At 35.5% G+C, this 19,090-nt stretch overlaps 1 protein-coding gene across 1 annotated transcript in view; it reads left to right on the top strand.

The window, feature by feature from the left end:
* Nucleotides 1-19,090, top strand: part of STXBP4 (syntaxin binding protein 4) — a 171,887-nt gene that overhangs the window by 29,332 nt on the left and 123,465 nt on the right. Inside the window, exon 7 of the mRNA XM_007448640.1 lies at nucleotides 17,263-17,359. Coding sequence (XP_007448702.1) covers nucleotides 17,263-17,359 — 97 coding nt within the window. The remainder of the gene's footprint in view (nucleotides 1-17,262; nucleotides 17,360-19,090) is intronic.

The following is a 19,090-nucleotide window of genomic DNA, read 5'->3' as shown; positions in this document are numbered from 1 at the left end:
TATGTTTTACTCTCTTTTTATTTGTGGCTGAAATGTAAGTTCTGGATACAGTCAGTTAATAATAACATTTTCAAAAAATAGAATGTTTGAGGTTTAAAAACATATCTATTAATATCTAAAAGTGAATAATTACTGTTTTTTAATGATATTGCTGTAATATATATTTCTGAACATCCAAGATTTAATACTAACCATTCCTCTGGGTAAAGAGAAAACTATTCAGCTAATGACTTTACCTGGCAGTCATTATTCTTTGACTCAGTTTAAATTTTCCTAGCACATGATATTTTTTAAATCTGATTAATTTTCTTAGAAATATGAAAATCATCTAAATTTATATTGATTCTGAGAAATATGAGTTGCTTGCACATTGAGTATTCCACTTTTGGTCCTCCTTTGAGCCTTAGCAAATTGATTTTTGTAGAAACATAAAATGGCAGTTTTACAGCAAAGGAAACCTACATTCTGTGTAAATTCAGCTTCCCTGCTTTTATTCTAAATATTTTTAGTGACTATACTTAGTAGAGCATTCTCTGTTTTTCAGAGTTTGAAACTAAATTTCACTTAATACAATTTTTTTTCTAAAATCCATATTAGCTTCTATCTGCCCATACATTTCCTAAGCTACTCTTACTTTTTTGAATAGTTACATATTAATGTAATAATATCTGTATCACTTTAATTTGAAATAGATCCTTCTATTTTAGTTGCTACTTTGTAGACAAATTCAACTTTATTGTCCATTACATTTTTAACACATTTCCTATTTAGTAATAGATAAGGCCAATATGTTCAAGTATTTAAAATGTAATAAAATTACATTTTTCTGCTTTATCGCTTATAAGTATATTGCATATAGTATCTAGGAAATTGGTGATATAAAAGTTTTCACAAGGAAAAGGTGTTGACTGATTATGTGGTTATTAAGACATTAGCTAACACAGTACAATTTTTAAGAAAGGCTAAGAGGTTAGAATTTGATGAAGGAAATTACCTTCAAGATGTATGTTTGTGGGGCATTGACTTCATGAAATCTTTCATGTTTTAGTAGTCGAGGTAGACAATTTTGTATCAGGCTATACTGGAAAGTAATTTCTAGCACTGAACTAATACTATGTGTCTCCTTTGATCCCACTGTTAAACTTATAAGTAGGTATGGTAAACATTGCAAATAGGGATTTTTTTTTAGTTGGCTTGAAGAAGAAGAATTACTGCACCTTCTCTCTATCTATGTTTTTGTATCTGAGAAAGATGCTTTGGGATACAGATGCCATTTCGCTGATATTTACTTTACCTCTTGCCATTTGTGTAACATTTGAAGAAAGCTGTAGTGAGCAATGGTATACCCAATGTCTGAATACAGTTAATGAGGTGTTCTTTGTATTAGGTTGGGAAGTAGGTGACTAATATTATAAGGAAGTGACATTTTTTAGATTCATCATTTAGATATCAGAAAAAGTTAAGGACATTTATTTGTCCAATTAACAAAGTTGCATTTTTGTTTACGGTGAAAACATGACATTAGTTATACAAGAAATTTTTGGAACCTATTTTTAATCAAAAATAAATTACCTCCAATTTATTATTTTTATTGAAGTATAGTCAATTTACAGTATTATATTAGTTCCAGGTGTACAGCATACTGATTCAGTATTTTTGCAGGTTATACTCCATTACAGATTATTAGAAGATAATGGCTATAATTCCTTGTGCTGTACAGTAAATCTTTGTTGCTTATCTATTTTATATATAGTAGTTTATATCTATTAATCCCATACCTGAAATTTGTCCCTACCCCACCCTTTCCTGCTCTTGTTTGGTAACCATAAGTTTGTTTTCTACACCTGTGACTCTGTTTCTGTTTTGCATATACATTCATTTGTACTGTGTTTTACATTGCACATGTAAGTGATATCACATAATATTTGTCTTTGACTTATTTCACTAAACATATTCTCTAGGTCAATCCATGTTGCTGCAAATGCCAGAATTTCATTCTTTTTTATGGCTGAGTAGTATTCCATTATATATACATTCACACATGCAATCACACAAACACACATCTTCTTAATCCAGTCATCTCTTCTTTTTTTATTTTTAACATCTTTATTGGAGTATAACTGCTTTACATTGTTGTGTTAGTTTCTGCTGTATAACAAAGTGAATCAGCTATACGTATACTTATATAAACATATCCGCTCCCTCTTGCGACTCCCTCCCACCCTCCCTATCCCACCCCTCTAGGTGGTCACAAAGCACCGAGCTGATCTCCCTGTGCTATGCAGCTGCTTCCCACTAACTATCTATTTTACATTTGGTAATGTATGTATGTCGATGCCACTCTCTCACTTCGTCCCAACTTACCCTTCCCCCTCCCCGTGTCCCTAAGTCCATTCTCTATGTCTGTATCTTTATTCCTGTCCTGCCTTTAGGTTCTTCAGAACCTTTTTTTTTTTAGATTCTATATATATGTGTTAGCATATGGTATTTGTTTTTCTCTTTCTGACTTACTTCATGCTGTATGACAGATTCCACCTCACTACAAATAACTCAATTTCATTTTTTATGGCTGAGTAATATTCCATTGTATATATGTGCCACATCTTCTTTGTCCATTCATCTGACGATGGACATTTAGGTTGCTTCCATGTCCTGGTTATTGTAAATAGTGCTGCAATGAACATTGTGGTACATGACTCTTTTTGAATTATGGTTTTCTCAGGGTATATGCCCAGTTGTGTGATTGCTGGGTCATATGTTAGCTCTATTTTTAGTTTTTTAAGGAACCTCCATACTGTTTGCCATAGTGGCTGTATCAATTTACATTCCCACCAACAATGCAAGAGTGTTCCCTTTTCTTCACAATCTCTCCAGCATTTATTGTTTGTAGATTTTTTGATAATGGCCTTTCTGACTGGTGTGAGGTGATACCTCACTATAGCTTTGATTTGCATTTTCTGATGATTAGTGCTGTTGAGCATCCTTTCATCTGTTTGTTGGCAATCTGTATATCTTCTTGGGAGAAATGTCTGTTGAGGTCTTCTGCCCATTTTTGGATTGGGTTGTTTGTTTTTTTGATATTGAGCTGCATGGGCTGCTTGTATATTTTGGAGATTAATCCTTTGTCAGTTGCTTCATTTGCAAATATTTTCTCCCATTCTGAGGGTTGTCTTTTCATCTTGTTTATGGTTTGCTTTGCTGTACAAAAGCTTTTAAGTTTCATTAGGTCCCATTTGTTTATTTTTGTTTTTATTTCCATTTTTCTAGGAGGTGGGTCAAAAAGGATCGTGCTATGATTTGTATCATAGAGTGTTCTGCCTGTGTTTTCCTCTAAGAGTTTTATAGTGTCTGGCCTTACATTTAGGTCTTTAATCCATTTTGAGTTTATTTTTGTGTATGGTGTTAGGGAGTGTTCTAGTTTCATTCTTTTACATGTAGCTGTCCAGTTTTCCCAGCACCACTTATTGAAGAGGCTGTCTTTTCTCCACTGTATATTCCTGCCTCCTTTATCAAAGATAAGGTGACCATATGTTTATGGGTTTATCTCTGGCCTTTCTATCCTGTTCCATTGATCTATATTTCTGTTTTTGTGCCAGTACCATACTGTCTTGATTACTGTAGCTTTGCAGTGTAGTCTGAAGTCCAGGAGCCTGATGCCTACAGCTCCGTTTTTCTTTCTCAAGATTGCTTTGGCTATTCGGGGTCTTTTGTGTTTCCATACAAATTGTGAAATTTTTTGTTCTAGTTCTGTGAAGAACGCCAGTGGTAGTTTGATAGGGATTGCATTGAATCTGTAGATTGCTTTGGGTAGTATAGTCATTTTCACAATGTTGATTCTTACAATCCAAGAACATGGTATAGCTCTCCATCTATTTGTATCATCTTTAATTTCTTTCATCAGTGTCTTATAGTTTTCTGCATACAGGTCTTTTGACTCCTTGGGTAGGTTTATTCCTAGGTATTTTATTCTTTTTGTTGCAATAGTAAATGCGAGTGTGTTTCCTTAATTTCTCTTTCAGATTTTTCATCATTAATGTATAGGAATGCAAGAGATTTCTGTGCATTAATTTTGAATCTTGCTACTTTACCAGATTCATTGATTAGCTCCAGTAGTTTTCTGGTAGCATCTTTAGGATTCTCTATGTATAGTATCATGTCATCTGCAAACAGTCAATCCAGTCATCTCTTGATGGGCACTTGGGTTTCTTGCATGTCTTGGCTATTATATATAGGGCTGCTATGAACATTGGGGTGCATGTATCTTTTCGATTTAGCATTTTCATTTTTTCCAGATAGATACCCAGGAATGGAATTTCTGGATCATATGGTAGTTCTATTTTTAGTTTTTTTAGGAACCTTCTTACTGTTTTCCACAGTGGCTGTACCAATTTACATTACTTTCAACAGTGTAAAAGGGTTTCCTTTTTCTCCATATCCTTGGCAACATTTGTTATTTGTAGGCCTTTTTGATGATAGCCATTCTGACAGGAGTGAGGTCATATCTCATTGTTTTGATTTTCATTTCTCTTATAATTAGTATTACTGAGTATCTTTTCATGTGCCTGTTGGCCATCTATATGTCTTCTTTGGAGAAGTGTCTATTCAGGTGTTCTGCCCATTTTTTGATTGGGCTGTTTGTTTTTCGATATTGAGTTTGTGAGCTTTTTGTATCTTTCAGATATTAACCCCTTTTCAGTTGCATTATTTGCAAATATTTTCTCCCATCCCATACGTTGTTTTTTTCATTTTGTTTTGATCGTTTCCTTTGCTGTACAAAAGCTTTTAAGTTTAATTAAGTTGCATTTGTTTATTTTTGCTTTTATTTCTTTTGCCTTAGGATACTGATCTAAAAGAATATTACTATTATAATTTATGTCAAAGAGTGTTCTGCATATGTTCTCTTCTAGGAGTTTTATGATTTCTGTTCTTACATTTAGGTCGTTAAACCATTTTGAGTTTATTTTTGTATATGGTGTGATGGAATGTTCTAATCTCATTGTTTTACATGTGACTGTCCAGTTTTCCCAGCACCACTTATTGAAGAGATGGTCTTTTCTCCATTGTGTATTGTTGTCTCCTTGTTTGTAGATTAATTGACCATAAGTGCGTGGGTTTATTTCTGGATTGTCTGTTCTATATCATTAATATATGTATCTGCTTTTGTGTCAGTACCACACTGTTTTGATTACTGTAGCTTTTTAGTATAGTCTGATGTCTGGAAGAGTTATACCTTCAGCTTTGTTCTTTTTTGCAAGGTCATTTTGGCAGTTTGGGGTCTTTCATGGTTCCATATAAATTTTATGATTGTTTGTTCTAGCTCTGTAAAGAATGTTCTGGTATTTTGATAAAGATTGAATTAAATTTGTAGATTACTTTGGATAGAATGGCCATTTTAACAATGTTAATTCTTCCAATCCAAGAGCACAGGATACATTTCCACTTCTTTATATCAGCTTCAATTTCCTTCATCACTGTTTTATCATTTTCAGAGTATATGTCTTTCACCTCCTTGGTTAGGTTTATTCCTAGGTATTTTATTATTTTTGATGTGATTTTAAAGAGGGTTTTTTTTTACTTTCTGTTTCTGTTATTTCATTATTAGTTTATAGACCACAGCAGAATTATGTATATTAATCTTGTATCCTGCTACCTCATTGAAATCATTTATTAGTTCTAATAGTTTTCTGTGGAGACTTTAGGGCTCTCACTATGGAGTATCATGTCATCTGCAAATAGTGACAGTTTTACCTTTTCACTTTCAATTTGGATAGTTTTTATTTCTTTTTCTGGTCTGATAGCTGTGGCTAGGACTTTTAATACTATGTTAAGTAGAAGTGGTGAGAATGGGCATTCTTGTCATGTTCCTGAATTTAGTGGGAAGGCCTACAGCTTTTCACCAGTGAGTATTATGTTGACTGTGGGTTTCTTGTAAATAGCCTGTATTATGTTCAGATATGTTCCCTCTATTCCCACTTTGTTTATCATGAATGCATGTTGTATTTTGTCAGATGCTTTTTCTGCATCTTTTGAGATGATCATGTGGTTTTTGTCTTTCCTTTTGTTAATGTGGTGTATCACATTGATTGATTTGCATATGTCAAACCATCCTTGTGCCCCTGGAATGAATCCAACTTAATCATGGTGTATAATCCTTTTTATGTATTGCTGGATTCGGTTCACTAATATATTTTTGAGGACTTTTGCATCTATAGTCATCAAAGATATTGGCATGTAATTTTCTTTTTCTTGTGGTGTCTTTGTCTGGTTTTGGTATCAGGGTAATGGTGGCCTCCTAGGACGAAAATGGCAGTGCTCCCTCCTCTTCAATTTATTTGGAATAGTTTGAGGATAGGTATAAGTTCTTTATATGTTTTGGTAGAATTCCCTAGTGAAACTGCTTGGTCCTGGACTTGTTTGCAGGGAGCTATTTTATTTCAGATTCTATTTCACTTCTAGTGATTGTTCATTCAAATTGTCTGTTTCTTCTTGACTCAGTCTTGGCAGGATGTATATTTCTAGAAATTTGTCCATTTCTTCTAGGTTGTCCAACTTGTTGGCATATAACTGTACATAGTATTCTCTTATGATTTTTTTGTATTTCTGTGATATCAGTTGTTATTACCCCTCTTTGATTTCTTAATTTGTTTATTTGGGTCCTCTCTTTTCTTCTTGGTACCTCGATAGAGGTTTGTCAATTTTGTTTATCCTTTTAAAAAACCAGCTCTTGGTTTTATTGACCTTTTCTATTGTCTTTTTGATCTCTATTTTACTTCCTCTGTGATCTTTATTATTTCCTTCCTTCTTCTGACTTTGGCTTTGTTTATTCTTTTTCTAATTCTTGCAAGTGGTAGGTTAGGTTGTTTATTTGAGATTTTTGTTTCTTGAGGAAGGCCTGTATCACTATGAACTTCCTTCTTAGAACTGCTTTTTCTACATCCCAAAGATTTTGTAAAGTTGTGTTTTCATTTTTATTTGTCTCAAGGTATTTCCTGATTTCTTCTTTGATTACATCATTGACCCATTGGTTTTTTTAATAGCAGGTTGTTTACTCTCCACGTGTTTGTTCTTTTCACTTTTTTTTTCTGTGGTTGATTCCTAGTTTCAGACTGTTGGGGTCAGAAAAGGTGCTTGATATAATTTTTACCTCTAAATTTGTTGGGACTTGTTTTGTGTTCCAGTATGTGGTCTATCATAGAGAACATTTATTGTGTGCTTGAAAAGAATGTGTATTCTGCTTTTTGGGGGGTATGCAGTAGACATTGATTAAATCCAACTCTATTGTGTCATTTAGGACCTTATTGACATATTGATTTTCTGTCTGCATGATTTGTCCATTGATGTCAGTGGGGTGTTAAAGTCTCCTACTGTTATTGTATTATTGTCAGTTTTTCCCTTTATGTCTGTTAGTATTTGCTTTATATATTTAGGTCCTCCTGTTATAGGGTGCTTATGTTAATGAGTGTAATATTCTCCTCTTATATTGATCTCTTTATTATTATATAATGTCCTTGTTTGTCTTTTGTTATAGCCTTTGTTTTAAAGTCTATTTTGTCTGATACACATATTGTTACCCCACTTTCTTGTCATTTTCATTCACATGAAATAGCTTTCTTTCATCCCCTCACTTTCAGTCTGTATGTCTCTTTAGCCCTGAAGTGTGTCTTTTGGTAGGCAACATATTGAAGGTTTTTTTTTTTAATCCAATCAGCCACCCTATGCCCTTTTTAAAAAAAATTAATTTACTTATTTATTTATTTTTGGCTGTGTTGGGTCTTCATTGCTGCATGCAGGCACTCTCTAGTTGCAGCGAGTGGCTACTCTTCATTGCGATGCATGGGCTTCTCATTGCAGTGGCTTCTCTTGTTGTGCAGCATGGGCTCCAGTAGTTGTGATGCACAGGCTCAGTAGTTGTGGCTCACGGTTTCTAGAGCACAGGCTCAGTAGTTGTGGCGCATGGGATTAGTTGCTCCACAGCATGTGGGATCTTCCTGGACCAGGGCTCAAACCCATGTCCCCTGCATTGGCAGGCGGATTGTTAACCACTGAGCCACCAGGGAAGTCCCCACCCTATGTCTTTTGATTGGAGTGTTTATTCCCCTGACATTTACAGTAATTATTGATAGGTAAGTACTTATTGCCATCTTATTACTTGTTTTCCAGTTGTTTTTGTAGTTCTTCTCTGTTCATTTCTTCTTTTTCTTTCTCCCATTGTGGTTTGATGATTTTCTTTAGTAGTATACTTGGTTTCCTTTCTTTTTATTTTTTGTATATCTTTTGTAAATTTTTGATTTCTGGTTACAGTGGGGTTCATATATGTTGATCCATAATTATATGTACTTCATTTAAACTGATAGTCATTTCAGTTCAAACACATTCTAAAGGATATACATTTTTTACTCCCCTCCCCCGTACTTTGTGTTTTTGATGTCATATTTTACATCTTAATGCTTATCCCTTAACTGTTTATTGTAGTCAGAGTTTCTTTTACAATTTTTTGTCTTTTTGTCTACTTATTTAAGTAATCTTCAATCCTTAATATTTATCTGTCTTTTCTAGTGAGATTTACCCTTTCCTATAGATTCTTACTTCGCTTCCATTTAGAAAAGATCCTTCAGGATTTATTTTAGGGTAGATCTGGTATTGCTGAATTCTTTTAGTTTTTGATTGTCTGAAAAATTCTCTCTCCTTCTGTTCTAAATGATAATATCGCTTGGTAGAGTCTCCTAGGTTGCAGAGTTTTCCCTTTCAGCACTTTGAATATATCATGCCACTCCCTTCTGGCCTGCAACGTTTCTACAGGGAGATCAACTGATAGCCTTATGGGGTTTCCCTTCTTTATGACTCTTTCTTTTTCTCTTGATGCTTTTAGAATTCTCTCTTTAACTTTTGTTGTTTTAATTATGATATATTTTAGTGTGGGTGTGTTTGGGTTCATCTTGTTTTCGAATCTCTGTGCCTCTTGTGCCTAGATATCGGTTTCCTTCCTTCAGTTTGGGAAATTTTACAGCCATAATTTCTTCAAATACATTTTCAATACCCTTCCTCTTTATCTTCTCCTTCTGGAACTCCTATAATGTGAATATTGGTACATTTCATGCTATCCCAGAGATGCCATATGTTACTTTTACTTTTTTTTTTATTTGCCTTTCTGACTGCTGTTCTGATTGGATGATTTCCATTATTTTATCTTCCAGATCGTGCATGCGTTCTTCTGTGTCATTTAGTTTGCCATTTGTTCCTTCTAGGGTGTTCAGGGTGTTTTTTATTTCAGATATTTAATTATCTATTTTCGATTGGGTCTCTTTTTTTTTTTTTGGCCAAGCCACACAGCTTGTGGGATCTTAGTTCCCACACCAGGGATTGAACCTGCGCCCTCGGCAGTGAAAGCACAGAGTTGTAACCCCTGGACCACCAGGGAATTCCCTCAATTGGGTCTTTTTTATATTTTCTAGTTCCTGTTAAGATGATCTGTGTTTACATCGATTCTTTTCCCTAATTTAGGTAGCAATGTTTTGAACTCTTTATCTGGTAAATTATTTATTTCTGTTTCATTATTTATTTTTTAAGGGGTTTTCTCTTACTCTTTCAATTAAGAGTAGTTCCTATGCCTTTTCATTTTAGTTAACTTTCTCTGTCTCTAGGAATTTTGGTGAAACAGTTATCCATTGTGATCTTGAGGGCATGTTCTTATTTGAGAGCATCGCTGTGCTGACTGCATGTTCCCAGTGCCTTTAATGGAAGGGCTGGATTTGATGTGGATGCCAGTCACATCTTTCCTCAGGGTGTGCTGGCAGCTGTCACCTTGGTAGGGCCTGTGGCTGGTGATGGAGGAGCTAAAGTCTGTGCAGGGTGTGAGGTGGGACTTCTCTGCTCATTGGCTGTCATCACCCTGTCAGGGGCGGGATTTGCTCCCAAGTTGCTGGAGTAGAATCCCTGAGGGTCGGGCTAGAGCTGGCTCTGTTCCCTTTAAGTATGTGTTTTTCCGTCTCCCTGCACTGGGGCCTTTGCCCCAAAGGAGGGGAGTCCTGAAGCAAGTGGGGCCTGTGTGCTCACAGAGGTCTGATACTCTGCCTGTGTAGGCATCTACAGCTTCGTTCAGATGCAATCCGTGGTCGCATCTTTTCCCTGGCTGCGATCACCTGACATCTAGTGTTGTACGTTAGCATGGAGTTAGTGGGGCTGGAGTGTTTGCTCAGCTTGGGCTGGCAAACTTAGCAAGGCAGTCACAGGAAATCTGGCCACCACGCTGCTATAAGAAATCTGGGCTGCTTCTGGGGCATCTCTAGAGTAAGCACCAACAGTGGCTACTGCTGCCCTACCTGGGCTACACCCCACTCCCCCAGGTTGCCTCTGCATCCCTAAGTGAAGTCTTCTCCCAGGTCCTGGGTGCCCTAGATCCAGTGCCATGCTGTGGCGGAGAGTGAGTGGGGTGTTCTCTTTGCTTGGACTGGGGAGCATGGCAAGGTGGCAGCTGCTAGGGCAGACCTCTCTCCACCCTGCCTGGGGGCAGGCTAGCACCCACCCACTCCTCATGAGTGGAGTCTAGGCTTCTCCAGCCTTTCTGTCTGTTCCAGCAGTTCTCCAAGTGGCCAAGGGAGCTAGTCTCCTTTGCATAGCACCCCAGGACTGGGACGCCCAGTCTGTGGCTCAGCCCACTCACACCCCAGGATGAATGTCCGTCCATGTGATCCCCCCTTTCCTCTGAGTTCCCTCCCATGGACACAGGTCCCAACCCAATCACTTTTCTTCCCGTTCTATACAGGTACGGCGTATCTTTCTTTCAGCCTTGGTTGTACAGGAGTCCTTCTACCAGTTTCCAGTTAGTTTTCCATGAGAATTTTTCCATATGTCGATGTATTTTTTATGTGTTTGTGGGGAAAGGTGAGCTCCATGTCCTCTTACTCTGCCATCTTCATCTCCCATCAAATTACTTTCAATTTAAATTTATGAGCTTACCTCACTGACATGCTGTATTCTTGTAAATTTTTCTTTCAACAAAACTTCCATCTGTTACTAAGTTTAACTCAGGAAAAATTTACACGGTAGTTAACTGCATTTTGCAATTTTATTATTACTTAATACAATAAGAATCACTGTATATTGAGTACCTTCTATGATAGGTCTTTTGTTTGCATTATTTTTGTAAAATTGTTTTTATTTCTTTTTTTAAAGGAAACTTTATTTTTATTTATTTATTTATTTATTTTTGGCTGTGTTGGGTCTTTGCTGCTGCGTGCAAGCTTTCTCGAATTGTGGTGAGTGGGGGCTACTCTTCATTGTGGTGCACAGGCCTCTCATTGTGGTGTTTTCTCTTGTTGCAGAGCACGGACTCTAGGCACACAGACTTCAGTAGTTGTGGCACATGGGCTCAGTAGTTGTGGCTCATGGGCTCTAGAGTGCAGGCTCAGTAATTGTGGCACACAGGCTTAGTTGCTCCGCAGCATGTGGGATCTTCCTGGACCAGGGCTCGAACCCATGTCCCCTGCATTGGCAGGTGGATTCTTAACCACTGCACCACCCGGGAAGTCCCTGTTTTTATTTCTTTATAAAATATTTCTATTTTATTTCTTTATATGACAATATTAATCATATGCAAGAATGATTATATTTTATGTTTAGAGTTTAAAGATTAATAAAACAAATACACACATACTCCACCACCCAGCTAAGAATGAGAATCTTTGACATTGCTTGTGTCTCTCTTCTTGATTGTATATATCTCTTTCCCCAAGAGGTAACTCTATTCCAAATGTTGAGTATCATTTATATGCTTTTTAAAAGTTGATTACCGAAATATTAATAAGGTCAAAGAGTTTATTTACCTTCAACCTAACTTAAGGTATTGTTAGAATTTTCTTTCTGTTTTTTCATCTTCTGAAAAAATGTTTGGCTCATAGTATATGCTCAGAAAATAATTGTTCAATTGGTGTATTGTTTTCTAAAGTAATTCTACCAATTTTCATTCCTACTAGTCTTATGCAAGTGTTCCCATTGCTCCACATTCTTTATATTTAGTCTAATTATAAAGCATTTTGAGTTCTTTCTACCATCTTATTTAATTTTTTTTCTTTGTTCTTGTTTTTAATCCCTTTTTTACCCCATATTTACTGTATTTTTTTCATTTGATTATGTTTGATTTTTTGGTTGGTGGTTTTTGCATTTTTTTTTCTCTCCCATCTTATTTAGAAATTGTACCTTCTCTTGCTAATCTTTTAAGGATTACCTTAAAAATTTAACATTCATCTTTAACTTAGTCTAAAGTTAATCAGAATCTTTACCCTTCTTTCAAATATACAAGGTGCTTATAATACTTTAACTCTGATTAGCCTCTACTGAACTTACATGCTTCTTATTGCCCAGTATTTTAGCTTTAGTGATGCATTGTTTTTTCTAATTCATGGTGTTTCTTTGCAGTCACCTGCTATTTCAGTCACATAACCACTGAGATTCTAATTTATTTTCTACCTAGTATTTTTATAATAATATCTTGTTCCTAATTTTATTCTTGATTCACCTTTTTTAACTTAAGAAACATAAACAAAATGTAGTACATACATACAATGGACTATTATTGGGCCGTAAAAGGAATGAAGTTCTGATATATGCTATAACATAAACAAACCTTGAAACATTAAGCTAAGTGAAAGGAACTAGGCACAAAAATTTACATGATTCTATTTATATGAAATGCCCAGAATAGTCAAATCCATATAGACAGAAAATAGATTAGTGGTTGCCTGGGGCTGGCGGGATAGGGAAAAATAGCAAGTGACTGCTAATGGGTATGGGGTTTCTTTTAGGGGTGATGAAAATTTTCTAGAATTAGGTGATTGATGTACAACTATGTGAATGTACTAAAAGCCACTTAACTGTACACTAAAACAGTGAACTTTTTGTGAATTATATCTCAGTATATCTGTTATTAATAAAAAATCACATTGGGGCTTCCCTGGTGGTGCAGTGGTTGAGAGTCTGCCTGCCAATGCAGGGGACACGGGTTCGAGCCCTGGTCTGGGAAGATCCCACATGCCGCAGAGCAACTAGGCCCGTGAGCCACAACTACTGAGCCTGTGCGTCTGGAGCTTGTGCTGCGCAACAAGAGAGGCCGCGACAGTGAGAGGCCCGTGCACCACGATGAAGAGTGGCCCCCACTTGCCGCAACTAGAGAAAGCCCTCGCACAGAAACAAAGACACGACACAGTCAAAAATAAATAAATACATTAATTAATTATTTTTTTTAAACAATTCACATTGATATACAGATTATGGTACCATTTATATAAAAATTAAAAATTAAAAATATTTTTAAAAACTATTCATCACATATATTTATAAAAATATGAAGTAATGGTATAAAAGCACACTTGGGAGCTATCCATGAGAAACTGCATAAAGAGAGATTGTAAGAAAGTGAAGTTATGCCAAAAAGTGGGAGAAAATATTCATAATGCACATAACATATACAATTTTGGTATCCAGAATATACGAAGAACTCCTAGAAATAAATTAGAAAAAGACGTGTCAATACTATTCCTAGGGTAGGAAGAAATTCCTAGAATTTCTTCCTACCCTAAAGAAATTTTTACCCATGTGCTGTAGTAGATGTGTACAAGAATGTTCATTGCTGGTAAGCAGAAAACCCCAATGTTCATCTAGAGGAGGATGGATTAATAAATTGTGGCATATTCATCTAATCAAATATTAGATCAGTCAAAGTGAATGTATTAATGTTACAATACCATATAACCACGTGGATGAATGATAAAACAATCCTGTAGGGTAAAAAGACCAAGTTTTAGAAGACTATCGGTCACATTTTAATGAAGCTAAAAAACAGCAAAACAAAAAAACATGTTAAGGATACATAGTATGTGACAAACCATTTTAAAGTAAATAGTATGGGAATGATAATGACATAGTTCCTTAGTAGTGGTTACCTCTAGTATAGTAGGAGAGGAGTATGTTACATAAATCAATAGTATTAGCAATTTTGTAATTCTTAAATGGATTCATGGATGTTTTCAAACATATATTTGTTACATGTATGTTTTTAGTATATTTCAAATATATAATAAAATACTTGGGGAGAAGTACAGAAGGGGCTTTTGCAATGTTTTGTTACATTCAAAATCTGAAGTAAAGATACTTAAATACTAAGGTTTAATGTACTATTATAACAAGTTTTAAAAGCACGCAAAATATCTAAAATGTACAGAATAGAAGGCTGTTATATATTGATAATTTTTTTAAAAACATAGAACACTGTATATAGTATAATTTAACTCTTGCAAAAGATATATAATTTATTTTTTTACATATACAGGTGTTATATACATAGAAGAAATCAGGAAAATTATACACCAGTCAGTTAATAGTATTTGTCTCTGGAGGAGTGGTTCTCAAAAGCAGGGATGTGGGGACATCCTCAGGGAACATTTTTTGCCTCAGGGGACATTTGGCAATGTCTGGGGACATTTTGGATTTTTACAGTTGGGAGAATGCCACCAAATTAGGAATCACTAACAAAAAATACTTCCTCAAGCTTTACATATGAAAATTTAAAACATATTGCTAAATAATTTATGTCAAAAACATTGCTAATAAACATATAAAAGAAGCTAAATCTCACTTGTAGTTAGGAGAATTCAAATGAACAAACAACATACTATTTCATATTCAACGTATTGACAAAAATTAAAGTGTGGAAACAGCAAATGCTGTTAAGAATGTAGAAAAATAGAGCTGCTTATATACTAGTGTTGCACATAAATTGATACAACCAGTTTGGAGAGCAATTTTATAATATCTAAGAAATTTGACAGTATATATATCCTATGACTCAGCATTTCCTCTTGTAGGGGTGTACTGTAGAGAAATTTTTACACATCTATATGAGGAGATGTGTAAAATGTCTTATTATAAAAAACAGAGTGGAGTAATTATAAAAAGCCCATCAATGAGAGAATGGATAATAAATTATAATGTATTCATCCAGTTAGATACCATTTAAATTTAAAATAAGTGAAGTAGTTTTGCAGTTAACAATATTGAGCAATTGTGAAATTGTAACATTGAGGTAAAAAATAATTTGTAAGGTTATCCTTTTGTATTATACTATGCAGGTAAAATCATAAATGCACAAAATACTCTTTTATGTACTGATAAAAGAGTACATGTTATTAGGGGACAAATGTAGTAGTGGCATCAAATCATGGACAGGAAGGATATGCCAACCTTAGGATAGTGGTTCATGCTGAGAAACAATGGAGAAAGCTTTCAACCAAGTCTATAATGTTTATTTCTTAAAAAAATATATATATATAAATTTCAAACAAATACTAATGAGTGTATACTTGATGATAAGAAGTAAATGGGTGTTCTTTGTATTATTCTCTTTCCTTTTATTTATTTATTTATTTATTTTGGTGTATTTGGAACATTTTTTATGACTGAAGGAAAAGAATATCAAAAGTTGAGCTTCCCTGGTGGCGCAGTGGTTGAGAGTCCGCCTGCCGATGCAGTGGACACGGGTTCGTGCCCCGGTCTGGGAAGATCCCACATGCCACGGAGCGGCTGGGCCTGTGAGCCATGGCCACTGAGGCTGCGCATCTGGAGCCTGTGCTCCAGAACGGGAGCGGCCACAACAGGGAGAGGCCCACGTACCGCAAAAAAAAAAAAAATCAAAAGTTAAGAACCATTATTCCATGTTATGCAAGGCAATGACTGTGTAGATAGGGCAGGCAGATGATGCTTGGTTAAAATGCTCTAGAATCACTTTTGAGGGAATCTTTCCTGATGTTTTCCCTTCCTTCTGTCTCCTTTTCTCACTGTGTCCAGCCACCTATACATTGACCAGTTTGGTTTTGCCACAGTACATCCTGTACACACTTCTATTAAATTACATATTGCACTAATTACACTTATTTACATGTTATCCTCTCCCTAGAGACCATAGCTCTTTGAGGGTAGTGGCTATATCTTGTTTGTGTGTCCCTTTGTATAGTTTAGTGCCTAACAAATAGTAAGCATTAAATAAATACTTGGTAAATGAAGTGATGGATGACTGAACAGATTTCAAAGGAGGAAGGAATATATAAGGACAATTACTAGTATTAACCTTTACCTACATTTTAGTTTTGATGTTCTTGCCAGAATCTGATAATAGGGCATCTAGTCAGTCCTTATTCATTAGTTAAGATTAGATTTTGCTATATATAACCTGAGAACCTAAAATAACAATGGTTTCCATTAGAAATTTATTTTTCTTACACCAAAAGGAAACCTGAAAGAAAGTAATCCAGAGCTGGCATGGAGGTTATACATGCTTTTAAGTATCTTTCTGCTCCACCATCTTTGTTGAGGTGGCTCATGAACCAAGATGACTACTTAAATTCCAGCCATCTTTTCTTTCTTCCCTCCTTTCTTTTCCTTCCTTCTTTCATCTTTTTTTTCCTTTTAATTAAGACCAAAGAGAGAAGGAAAAAAGGGACAAAAATTACCTACCCCACTTTTGAAAGACTTACCAGAAGTTCCCTGCAAGTTCGCTTTATGTCTCCTTGGGTAGTACATGGTCATATGGCCTTATCAAGCTGCAGAACGGGCTGGGAAATATCTTTTAGCTGAATGACAATGTTTCTAGCTAAAGATTTTGGTTCTATTACTAAAGAACAAGGAGAGAATGGACACTGAAATACAACTAGCAGGCTCTGAAATTTTAATTAGCTATGGGTACTAAAAAGGGAAGGTAGAGAGAAGAGGGTTCCAGAGAAAGCTTTTTAGTTTATTATTTATGTAAGCCTGCCCATAAACAAGCCAAAAATTAGAATTTTTTGTATTCCAACCAGTTCCTGTCATCCTTAGTTTTGGTCTCAAATACAAGAAGATATCAACAAAATATCAGTGTTTTAGAGTGCTACTTAGAAAAATTCATGTTAAATCGGATTTATTAGGATTTCCTTGCTGTTTTTCTTCTGCCATGTCACATATTTTAAACTAAGAAATAGTTTGAATTTTGGTTCTAGGGATATGCTATTTGGCATCGGCCAAAGTGCTAGCCTTGGGGGGAAAAATGAGGTGGTGGTAGATCAAGAAGCTAATATTTTATGGAAAATTAATCCATAAATAGTCATCAGACTTTCTTTGATCATGGTCACTGTTCCTGATATTGATTCTTTTCACTGGATTGTAAAATAAAGTTGTAATGAAAAGTTTTATTCTTTGGAGATTTGAAAAATTGCTTCACATGAATCCTTTTCCTTCCAGGCTCTAAATTATCTTGGTATTCAGCCCACAAAGGAACAACACCAAGCTCTGAGACAGCAAGTGCAAGTAGACCCAAAGGGGACAGTGTCTTTTGGAGGTAATATTTAGGTTCATCATGTGTGTCATCACAGAAACTTATTGTGGCCCATATTCATTGAGTGCCTCTTCTTTGGAAGGAGAGAAAGAAAATTAAAACCACATCTATTTTAAGTTCCTTAATCAGTATTCTAAAGACTCAGATAGAAATATTGGTCTTACTGGGTCAGCAGAAAGGAGAACTTTCTTAGAATCTTTCAGCTTTAAAATATCATTCAATCATATTCTTTTTTTATTTTTAATTATTCCGTAAACATTGCTTTAGTAATAACAAAAGAAACAGTACAATATATAGAAGCCCTAGTTCTGCTACTGTGAAATTCTAATTTTTTTAGCCAGTATGATATAATAAATATTTCATTATGCTGTATAATTATTCTTATTTTTATTTTATAATTATTATTAAAGATAGCAAATTGTGAACATACTCCGCTGATATACTATAATATTAAGCTTTTCCACTATTGGGAATTTTGATGGTTTTTCATTAACTGACAATATAAATAATTCTATATTTAATATAGCTTTTTTTTTTTTTTTTTTTTTTTTTTTCTTGCGTTATGCGGGCCTCTCACTGTTGTGGCCTCTCCCATTTGCGGAGCACAGGCTCCGGACGCGCAGGCTCAGTGGCCATGGCTCACGGGCCCAGCCGCTCCGCGGCATGTGGGATCTTCCCGAAACGGGGCACGAACCCGCGTCTCCTGCATCGGCAGGCGGACTCTCAAGCACTGCGCCACCAGGGAAGCCCTAATATAGCTTTTTTTTCTTCTTTCTCTTAGGATAAATCCCCATAAATGGCTTAGACTTTTGATATGTATTGATAAATTGTTTTCCAGAGACATTTTACACACATATTTGTTCTGCCACTAGTAATGTTTGAATGTAACAGTTTTTTGTATCCTTTACAGCATTAAGTATTTAATTTTTTTCTTATAGAGTAGATGCAACATTGTATCATTTTAAAAGCATCTGCATTGCTAAAAGAAATTTGGGGGTTTGAAGTGATGAAAAAAGATGTATTTGTTCCCCTCTGCTCTTGAAATCATACAGTGTAATGAGAACAAGAAACAAAAATACATGTAAAACCACAATGTATAAGGACAAAGTAGATGAGGAAAATAAATGAATTAGTGAGCAGAGGCATGTAAAGTCCAAGTGTCTGAAGAGATAGGAGAATCACAACGGGAAACAAGCTGATTCCTGGAAAGGCTTAGGAATTGAAAACATTGAGTACTTAAGGCTGTGTTAAGGAGCAATTATATATGCTGTTCCCTGCCCCCTCTCAAGTAATCCACAATTACCAACCCTTACACTTGCAGAGGAAAATAAGTATATTCCCTTGAGAAATTAAACCAGATTGATTCTGGACCTATAGTTGCCAGCAGCTAAGGAATTTGGGGGTGTGTATGGTGAATTATCACTTACAAAACACACACAGATTGCTCAGTGATATTTGCAACCATGTGTATGCTCTGTAGGCAAGAGGTTGTAAGATTCTCTCTGAAGAACCTGAACAAAGTATCATAATAGCTGACCACGTTACTGCTCTGTAGTAAAACCTACTAATTGACAAAGCGAGTTATGCACACAAAATTTCCAATCAACAATTTAGTGCCTGATTCGTCTTAAATATGAACACCAGACATTTGGAGAAATCCTCCAACATAAAATATAAAGCCCCAAAGTATCAGACAAATAGAAAAAGAGGAACTCAGAAAAAAGGGAAATATTA

Source organism: Lipotes vexillifer, unplaced genomic scaffold (assembly GCF_000442215.2).
Source record: "Lipotes vexillifer unplaced genomic scaffold, Lipotes_vexillifer_v1.1 scaffold331, whole genome shotgun sequence".
Classification (NCBI taxonomy): domain Eukaryota; kingdom Metazoa; phylum Chordata; class Mammalia; order Artiodactyla; family Lipotidae; genus Lipotes; species Lipotes vexillifer.
Note: the sequence above shows the minus strand (reverse complement) of the source record. Positions and strands in the feature narration are given on the sequence as shown.